This window comes from Dromiciops gliroides, chromosome 4 (assembly GCF_019393635.1).
Source record: "Dromiciops gliroides isolate mDroGli1 chromosome 4, mDroGli1.pri, whole genome shotgun sequence".
Classification (NCBI taxonomy): domain Eukaryota; kingdom Metazoa; phylum Chordata; class Mammalia; order Microbiotheria; family Microbiotheriidae; genus Dromiciops; species Dromiciops gliroides.
In genome coordinates this window covers 181,452,361-181,462,179 of record NC_057864.1, presented here as the reverse complement: position 1 = coordinate 181,462,179, position 9,819 = coordinate 181,452,361, and the positions used below count along the sequence as shown (strand labels likewise).

Sequence of the window (9,819 nt, the reverse complement as noted above, 5' to 3'; positions counted from 1 at the left end):
CTCCCATGAAGAAGTGTATCAACCTCTCCCCAGCACCCTTAAAGATGAGTAGTCACTACCCCTCTGGGGATACCTTGACCTGCCTGAGTAAGAACAGCTGTGGTAAGTAAGGTAGCTCCAATCTAGCAATAAAGAGAGCCTGGAAAAGGTTGGGGTTGGTATCATTCTCTGAGCTGCATTTTTAAAAATCTTCCCTGAATCTTGTCACCCTTGCCTGCTACTTTCTTATATCTCTCCTCCCTTCCTCAATTAAACTTTTAAAAACTATCTATACTCAATGCATCCACTTCCTCTCCTCTGACCTTTACACCTTCTGCAGGATTTCTGACTGCATAATTTGCTTTCTCTAGAGTTACCAGAATTCTCTTAGTTGCAAAGTCTAATGACCTTTTCTCAACCTTCTTCACTTCTCTGCAGTATTTGGCACTGTTAACCATCTTCTTCTCTTTGGGTTTTGTGACACTGCTCTCTTCTGTTTCTTCTCCTATCTGTCGGACAGTTCCTCAGATTTCCCTTGCTATTTCACATTTACCACATCAACTAATTGTGAGAAGCCCCCAAGGTTCTGTCCTGGGCTCCCCTCTGTTCTCTCTATGCTCCCTCACCTGGTGATTTCACCAGTTCCCATAATTTTAATTATTATCCCTTATGCAGATGATTTCCACATCAATATTTTCCAGCCCTAGTTTCTCTCCTGAGCTTTTTACCCTGCATCACCAACTGTTTATTAGACATTTCTTACTAGCTATATAACCAGGATCAAGTCACTTAATCCTGTTTGCCTCACTTTCCTCATCTGTAAAACAGGCTGGAGAAGGAAATAGCAAACTGCTCTAGGATCTTTGCCAAGAAAACCCCAAATGATGTCACAAAGAGTCAGACACATGACTGAAACAATTCAATGACAATATAAAAATCTAAATACACTCCTCTCTCAAGTTTTCCTATTAGTGTTAAGGGCCCCAGTGTCCTTCCAGTTACTCAGCTTTCTCAGCCTTGGTGTCACCCTCAACTCCTTATTCTCATTCACCCCACATAGCCAATCTATCTCCAAAGATTGTTGCCTCTTTTTCCACAACACCTCTTGGAAACACACCCTTGTCTCCACTCACAGAGAGATTTAGTCTAGATACAGTTTAGTGTAGTACAGGGTAGAATCTACTACCAGCTACCCTATTGAGACCAACAGTGGCATTAAGATTATGGAGAAGATAGGACCAAACAAGACCAACCTATCCAAGTGAAATGGACAGAACTGATGGGCCAAGCACAAAATCCCATACCAAGAATTGAGGCTGAAAACATAAATATAAATAAATAAATAAAAGTAAATAAACAAGCAAACAGATAAATAAATGATAAATGAATAAAAGGAACAAAACACACATAAAAACTAGTTGTTAAGAGACATACAGGGGGCTGCTAGGTGGCGCAATGGATAGAGCACTGGCCTTGGATTCAGGAGGACCTGAGTTCAAATCCAGCCTTAGACACTTGACACTTAACTAGCTGTGTGACCCTGGGCAAGTCACTTAACCCTCATTGCCCTGCAAAAAAAGAGAGAGAGAGAGAGAGAGACATACAACTGGTAAACCCAGAAAGAGAAAATGACCCCACAACTACAAAAATTTTCCCCCAAGGGGGAAAGTGACTTGACCACGAAGGCTACAAAAAGTGAATAAAAGTGAATAGAAGAAATTAAACAAAAGATAAAAAATTAAATGAGAGTTTGGGAAATAAAATACTGATTGTTTGGCTGATAAATGTTTATTGAATTCAATCGTTCATTCTCAGCATTTAGGATTCATCTCTATAGCAGTTCAAAGTGGAACATTTCCATCCCTCTGCTGAATTCACATCCTACAGCTCAGGACGAATTGCAGGGTGATGCTATCTTTGGCATAAGAGAAGTGTTCTCTCTCCATGCTCTTCATGGGAAAATAAAGTTTGAAGTGAGAAAAACATGGAAATGGGATGGTTTATAGGTTGTTTGAAACTGAGCAAGGAGAGAGGAAGTGCCCAAGAGCCATAAAATGTCAGAGTTTTCTATGCTAATCTAACTCCCTCATTTACCTATAACCTAGAGAGAGGAAATAACTTCTCTGAGGTCATAGAGTTCCTAAGTGGAAACTCTGATGCTAGAACCCAGGTCTTGTGACTTCTAACCCAGATCTCTTCAATACATGATCTTAACATTAAAATTTGTGTGTGTACACGTGTTTTGTTGTTGTTGTTGTTCAGTCACATCCAACTCTTTTCACCCCATGGCCTCGTCTGTGGGGTTTTCTGGGCAAAGATACTGGAGTGGTTTGGCATTTCCTTCTCCAGTGTGTCCCCATTTACAGATGAGGAACTGAAGCAAATAGGGGATAAATGACCTGCCTGTGGTCACACAATTAGTAAGTGTCTGAGGCTGGATTTGAAGTCAGATCTTTCCAACTCCAGACCAGTGACCCATCTGCTGCAGCACCTGGCTGCCCCCCGTATGTGTGTATGTATCATATGTGTGTATGTATATGAAATAGAGACATAGCATCTTCTAAAGCACTGAGCACTAAGACGATAAGAGAAAGTAAAAGGTAGTTTGGTATCTTGTGGTGAAGATGCTATTTTCCTACTGTTTCTTCTCCCACCTGAAAGCAACCCTGCTTCTCACACCCCATGAATAACTAAACTCTAGTTGACTCACCCCAGCTATTCTGAAAGAGAGATACAGTGACTATAGCTGGGATGAGTCCAGGACGGCTGAGACAAGGTTGTCCCCTGAAAGGGAGTCTGAAGAAACAAAAACCCTTTCACACTAATTTGTACAAAAGACGAAATTAGCTGAGTTTCAGCCTGGGAAAGACCACAGAAAGAACAATCAAGAGTGGTCTCCCTCCAGAGAAGCCAGTTCTGAATCCTGCCCCATCCCAACCGCACTGGACCCAATGACACTTTGCCCAAGAGTCTTGCAATTCATCCGTTTAGATGCAGTAATCCTGCTTTCAAGCAGTTCTTAGGAAATAAATCAAATAAACAAACAGAGCAGCCACTGTGAAAGTAGGGCATGAGATGCCAGAGCAAAATCACCTTTATTCATGAGCTAACAAAAGCACTCCTGTGTATTTCAGCATCCATTTTGAACAGTATCCAGAAGCAAAATATGATACAAAAGACATCCTGAGAACAAAGACCATGACACCAATTCAAACATTGAAATGATCAGGAGTTGGGACCTTCTAGAAAACCCAACCTTAGGGACTGATTTAGAGTAAATCTTTAAAACTTTTTTATTTTTTTGCCCTCCTCAGAAGTGGGGTCAGGACCAAGGACCTCATGCTATACCCCAGAAGAGCAGAACTGTAACTGAACATTTTCCATCAAACAGACACCCCAAAATAAAGGATCCTGAAGCTTCTCCGAGCAGCCTGACTTCAGTATCGGCCCCCAGGGCAGGGCACACAGACCATACGGGGTCCAGAGGTTGTACGGGGCATACTGGGGCTGCAGGAGGCAGTTGTGGGGCAGGGGAGGCAGGGCTTGCAGGGTGAAAAATCAGGGGTACATGGGTTACAGGGGAGCCTAAGGCAAAGAAAAAGATAGGAGGGTTAGTGCCATTATTCAATGAATCCTTTTCAAAACTCAAATCAATAACCTAGGAAAAGAAAAAGGTCAGTGGTATTGGGGACAAAATGGACAGTATCTTATCCCTGGAGTACACTTACTTGCAGTCTTCACTCTCTAGTAGGCCCCGGTATGTGGCAATTTCACATTCCAGTCGGGCCTTGACATCCAAGAGGACCTTATATTCCTGGTTCTGGCGCTCCAGGTCAGACCGAATGTCAGCCAGTTGGGACTCGATGTTCCCAATCATGCACTGCATCTGGGACAGCTGGGAGCTATAGCGACCTTCAGTTTCTGCTAAGGTCGATTCCAAAGCATCTCTCTAGGAAAGGAGAAGAAAGATGGGTTTAAGGGAAGCTACTGTTTGTGCGGCTTTCATGATCCATTCATTCACTCCCATTTTACAGTCATTATTCATGCAACCCAATTCAATTAAGTCCTTACTGTGTAGTAAAGTGCCTCAAGGGCTGGTTTTGGAGTTAGAAAGTCCCAGGTTCGAGTTCTGACACAAGTTAGCTGTGTGGCCACATGGAAGTCTCTCAACCTCACAGTGCCTCGAGGCAAATCCGAAATGCTGTCAATTATAAAAGTGTCCCTGATCTGCATCAGTGAACAGTTTCCACATTAATGGCCTAAAGGGACCGTGTTCAAGGTACGGTATTTTATGTGCCTGCTGCTGAGGAAGAAGCAAAGTTTTGTCTTAAGATTCACTGAGAAGGTACTAAGGGCCAATGCCATCCCAGAAATGTAATTTGACATAGTAGAACATGTGTGATTTTACTGACATATAGAATTCCCCATGAAGAAACTCCCTCTAGAAAAGAAAATTGACACTTTCTTTTCACTTAAAGTCCTAGAGAATGCCTGGGGCACTGAAAGGTTAAATATTTCTCCAGGCTCACTCAGCTAGAATGTGTCAGAAATGGTCTTGAACCAGGCCCCCCTGACTCCAAGGCTAGCCCCGAATCCTCTCTCATTTAGTACAGACTAAGCAAATTTCCCCATGGCTGAGGTCCCAGAATCCAGAAGTGGAAAATCTGGGAGAGTGAAAGGCCCCCACAGCTCACCTGGCCAGGCCGTGATAGAATGAGTTTGCAAAATAATGAGGCACTGGCAAGGTGGCACTAAGTTGGCACATGCTAGATTGGAAATCCAAATAAGCACCTCATTTGAGATCAATCCATGATTCTCTACGTGGCACCAACCCCTGTGACCTAGACAGTATCTCATCTGTTTCCTGACATCCATGAGTAACTAGTAATTACTCACAAGTGTTATCTGTTCATTCACTTACATAAACACAGAAGCCATTGCTGGGACTTGTCTATTCCTGCTGGGCCTCAAGTCCACAATCACTCTGAGTTTTACACAAGATTTAAGGTTTGGGCTCACCATGCCATCCATGTTTCTTTGCGTGTGACCCTTGATTCCCTGGGATCCCGGGATAATCCTGGGATATTTACTGCATTTTGTACAAGGCAGAGAATTGAGGTGTAGGGGAGGGAAAGCACATCTGTGTCTATATAACTAGATGTTAGAGGGTCTCAGGGGTGCCACTTACCAGGCTGTTCTGGGCCTGCAGCTCAATCTCCAGGGAGTTGACGGTGCGTCTCAGCTCGATGATCTCCGACTGGCAGTTCTGCAGCTGTTCCGAGCTGGACACCACCTGCTGATTCAGCTCCTCTGTCTGAAACACACACACACACACACACACACACACAAAGGGAGGACCTGGTCAAGAGCAGATCACTCGGCACCAGAGCTACCTACCAATAAGTGGTTGGTCCCCTACCTGGGTATTGAACCAATCCTCAGCATCCCGGCGGTTGTTCTCCACCAACGTCTCATATTGGCACCTCATGTCATCCAGCACACGGTTCAGGTCAACCGGTGGGGCGCAGTCCACTTCTATGTTGAGTCGGTCTCCAAGCTGACAACGCAGTGCATTTACTTCCTGGGGGGAAAGAGGAGAATGGGGAGAAATAAGTATAACCCAAAGATCTCACAGATTCTCGCTAATCCAGCCTCAATGGTTGCTTTTTACCTCCTCATGATTCTTCTTGAGACAGAGCAGTTCCTCCTTCAGGGACTCCACCTGGGCCTCCAGGTCGGCCTTGCACAGGGTTAAATCATCCAAGATCCTCCGCAGACCATTGATGTCGGCCTCCACCAGCTGGCGCAGGGACACCTCTGTCTCATACCTGTAGACATAAAGTAGTCCCAGTTATCAGCCAGCAGAGTGAGGCAAGATTAAATGCCTGTTTCATAGATCAGAAGCAGATGGGACCTCAGAGGCCACCTTCCTTGCTTTACAGACGAGGAAACAGAGGACCAGGAAAGGTCATTTGTCCAAGATCATACAAATAAGCTTCAGACTCAGGATTTGAATCCGGATCTTCTGAATTCAGACACTTGGCTTTTCCTTCCTATGCTATCTTGACTCCAATTTAGAGATTAAAAATCAGTTGGCTTCTGGGGCAGCTAGATGGCACAGTCGATAAAGCACCAGCCCTGGATTCAGGAGGACCTGAGTTCAAGTCTGGCCTCAGACACTTGACACTTACTAGCTGTGTGACCCTGGGCCAGTCACTTAACCCTCATTGACCCACCAAAAAAATATAAATTGGCTTCCAAAGCTATACTGGTGGTATTTCACAGGTTTCTAAATCTAGAGTGAAAAGAGTTACCAGACTAAACCAAGGATTCTTAACTTTCTTTGTATCATGGATCCCTTCTGCAAATTGGCGAAACCTATGGGCCCATTCTCAGAATGTTTTTAAGTGCATCAGATTAAAAATATTATATTGAAATAAATCTATTTTTCCCATGGAAAGCCATAGGCCTCCTGAAATTTATTCATGAACCCCAACTTAAGAATTGTTCATCTAGGACAGCTAGGTGGCACAGTGGATAAAGCACTGGCCTTGGATTCAAGAGGACCTGAGTTCAAATCCAGCCTCAGACACTTGACGCTTAAGTAGCTGTGTGACCCTGGGCAAGTCACTTAACCCTCATTGCCCTGCAAAAAACAAAAAAGAAAAACAAACAACAAAAAAAAGAATTGTTCATCTAATCCAACATCCTCATTTTATAGATGAAGAAACTGAGGCACGGCATTATTGAGTCTTGCCTAAAAACACATGGGTAGCAAGAATCAGAGGTAAGATTTAAACCCAGATCCTCTTACCCCTAAGCCAATAGACTTTCCACTATACTTCTCCCAAGTTTCCATTCAAAACACTGAGTGGCAGCATTGTTGGTATCCTGGTTCTAACAGTCAAGTGGGAGGATGTCTACAGATAAGGCCAGTTCACTGCCCCTTCCATAAAACTTACTTGGTTCTGAAATCATCTACAGCCAGCTTGGCATTGTCAATCTGCACCACCAGCCTGGCATTCTCTGCCTTGGTACACAGAGTCTGGAAACAAAAGGGCAGAAGAGATTAGTGAATGAGTGAATGAGCCTCAGAAATGCTATGGGGTAGAGGCCAGATGGAAATGGATCAGGCTCCTTCCAGGGCATTTTCTTCCAAGTTCCTGGAGACTAAGTTCTTACTCAAAGGCAAGAGTAAAGAGTCTAATTGTCCTCCAGAATCTAAATTGTTTTTGTTTCTGCATGTGTCTCTTGCTGGCCATAATTTCAAGGAACACAGGCTGAAGAGAAAGAGAACTTCTTTATGGAGGCACTGTGGTATGCTGGAAAGGGTGCCATGTTGAATGAGGACTTAAATTCAAACTGGATTTGATGCTCTCCTGCCTAAAGGCAGCTAGGTGGTACAGTGGATAGAGTGTTGGGCCTAGAGTTAGAAAGACCTGAATTCAAACAGGGACTCACATACTCACTTGCTGTGTGACCCTAGACAAGTCATTTAACCTCCCCCTACTCTTGTTTCCTCAACTGTAAAATGGGGCTAATAATAGCACCTACTTCCCAGGGTTGTTGTGAGGATCAAATAATATAATATTTGTAAAGTGCTTAGCACAATGCCTGGCACAGAGTAGGCACTTAATAAATGTTTGTATCCTTCCTTCTTTTCTTCTTCCTGCCTTCTTTCCTTTTATTTTTTCTTCCTTTCTTCTTTCTTTCCTTTCTTCTTTCCTCTCTTCCTTTCTTCTTTCCTTCCTTCATTCCTCCCTTCCTTCCTTCCTGCCTTCCTTCCTTCCTTCCACTTACTATCCATGGGACTTTAGGCAAATTACTAATCTTGTTGTTCAGTCATTTCAGTCATGTCCAATTCTTTGTCACCTCATTTTGGGGTTTTCTTGGCAGAGATACTAGAGTGGCTTGCTATTCCCTTCTCCAGCTCATTTTGCAGATGAGGAACTGAGGCATAGTTAAATGACTTGTTCAGGGTCTCACAGCTGGGAAGTGTCTGAGGCCAGATTCAAACTCATGAAGATGAGTCTTCCTGATTCCAAGCCTAGTGCCCTATGGGCTGATTCAATTTACTCATCTGTAGAAATGAAGGATTTGGGGGGCAGCTAAGTGGTGCAGTGGATAGAGCACCAGCCCTGGATTCAGGAGGACCTGAGTTCAAATCCAGCCTCAGACGCTTGACACTTACTAGCTGTGCCTTACTAGGCAAGTCACTTGACCCTCATTGCCCTGAAAAAAAAAAAAGGAAAAAAAAGGAAAAAAAAAAAAAGAAATGAAGGATTTGGCCTAAGGTCCCTTCCAGCTCTAATTCTAGGCTCCTATCATCCCAAGTCACATGTGCATGCCCTTCCCAGTCAGAGGGAAGGTTAAGAGGAAATCTGTTCTGTGGTGTCTCCTTGGTTATCAGAAGACATCAAATCCAACCTCCATGGTACAGTGATGGCATATTGATGTCTGGGCTCTTACCTTCTTCTGGAGCTCCTCAATGGTCCTAAAATAGGACTGGTAGTCAGGACACACATAGGGCACCTGCTCCTGGCACCACTCCCGGATCCTGCCCTCCAGGTCAGCATTCTCCCTCTCCAGCTGGCGCACCTTCTCCAAGTAGTTAGCCAGGCGGTCATTCAGGAACTGCATGGTCTCCTTCTCATTGCCATTGAGAATGCCCTCACCAAACCAGCCTCCTATCCCAGAATAGCTGGAAGGGAACCCACCAGTGGGCGGGCAGAAAGCAGGTAGCCAGCTAGCCGTCCTGCACCTAGGTCTGTTTAGGCCAACGGAGCAGGTTGAGAAGCTCCGGCCCCCATGAGAGAGACTTGGAAGCTTACAAGAGCTGCTGGAGTAGACTGTGGATACTCTCGTGGAACCCCCACTTGCCCCATACAGACCCTTGAGAGAGCCAGAAGAGAAGGCGGTTTTGAGGCCCTGGGAAGCCATGGTATAGGCACAATGTCGCTTGTGGATCAGAGTAAGCAGGTCCCCCAGATCCTGAAAGCCCTTACCCGGCTCTGGCTCTTATATTCCCATCCCAGTGGGCGTTGGCATGTTACAAAGAGTTTTCTCCTCATTAAAGTTAATGCTAATTTCTACCAGAACATCTCATTAGTCTGTTATTTAGCTGCTCGTGAACATTGCCTTGCCTCGTAAAAAGCGCTCTCCGTTTGGTTGACTGCTAAGTCAAGACTCATCTCTCCCACACCATGTCGCTGGGATGAGAGTCTCAGGTTAAGTCTTCAAAGGGGCCTGTCATCAGAGTCCAGACCTCAGTCTCGTTAACCGAGCGTGGGAGCCAGGATCTAGAAACTGGCATCCATTCCCTCACTTTCACCAGCTATTTCTCCTTTTATGGGCCCCAGAGCAGAGAGGCTTGTGGGCTAGCGCCAGCCTAGCCACCAGGACATCTGCTTGGCAGTTAACATTTCATTTTACCAAGAAACCCCAGGAGCAAGGAAAAGAGCAGAACCCAGAAGCAAACCCTGGTTCTGAGAACATTCTGTTACCCCAAGACCCGGTTTAGTTAGTGGGGGAAGGTTGGGAGTAATCTTGGACTTCATGGACTCTTTAGCAGAAAGGCAGCTAGGTGAAGCAGTGGATAGAACATTGGTCTTGGAGTCAGGAAGACCTGAGTTCAAATTCCACTTCAGATATTTACTGCCTATGTGACCCTAAGTAAGTCACTCAATTTCTCTATGCCTCAGTTTTCTCCTCTGTAAAATAGGGTTAATTATAGAACAAACCTCACAGGGTTGTTGTCAAGGCCAAATGAAAAAATATATGGAAAGAGCTTTGAGAATTTTAAAGCCTTATATAAATGCTAGCTATTGCTATTTGTGGAAA

The 9,819-nt window shown here is 44.6% G+C and overlaps 1 protein-coding gene across 2 annotated transcripts; it reads right to left on the bottom strand.

Moving 5' to 3' along the window:
• Window positions 1-3,051: 3,051 nt before the first annotated feature.
• LOC122726306 (keratin, type I cuticular Ha5-like) lies at window positions 3,052-8,957 on the bottom strand. 2 transcript variants are annotated; one of them, XM_043963959.1, is made up of 8 exons: window positions 8,449-8,957; window positions 6,942-7,024; window positions 5,651-5,807; window positions 5,399-5,560; window positions 5,168-5,293; window positions 4,051-4,206; window positions 3,708-3,928; window positions 3,052-3,564 (listed from the first exon to the last, which is right to left on the bottom strand). In XM_043963959.1, exons 1-8 carry the CDS (start codon window positions 8,917-8,919, stop codon window positions 3,417-3,419), a joined length of 1,524 nt encoding a protein of 507 aa, XP_043819894.1. In that variant the 5' UTR covers window positions 8,920-8,957; the 3' UTR covers window positions 3,052-3,416. The 2 variants fall into 2 exon arrangements, with proteins under 2 accessions (XP_043819894.1, XP_043819895.1); XM_043963960.1 differs by lacking the exon at window positions 4,051-4,206.
• Between the last annotated feature and the right edge of the window lie 862 nt (window positions 8,958-9,819).

Excerpts from the sequence above, each read along its gene's own strand:
- LOC122726306 (XM_043963959.1), bottom strand. The coding sequence starts at position 8,919 with ATGGCTTCCCAGGGCCTCAAAACCGCCTTCTCTTCTGGCTCTCTCAAG. Across the intron at positions 5,561-5,650 it reads TCAAGAAGAATCATGAGGAG|GAAGTAAATGCACTGCGTTG; the intron begins GTAAAAAGCAAC and ends CTTTCCCCCCAG. Across the intron at positions 3,929-4,050 it reads TTGAGGCACTTTACTACACA|AGAGATGCTTTGGAATCGAC; the intron begins GTAAGGACTTAA and ends CTCCTTTCCTAG.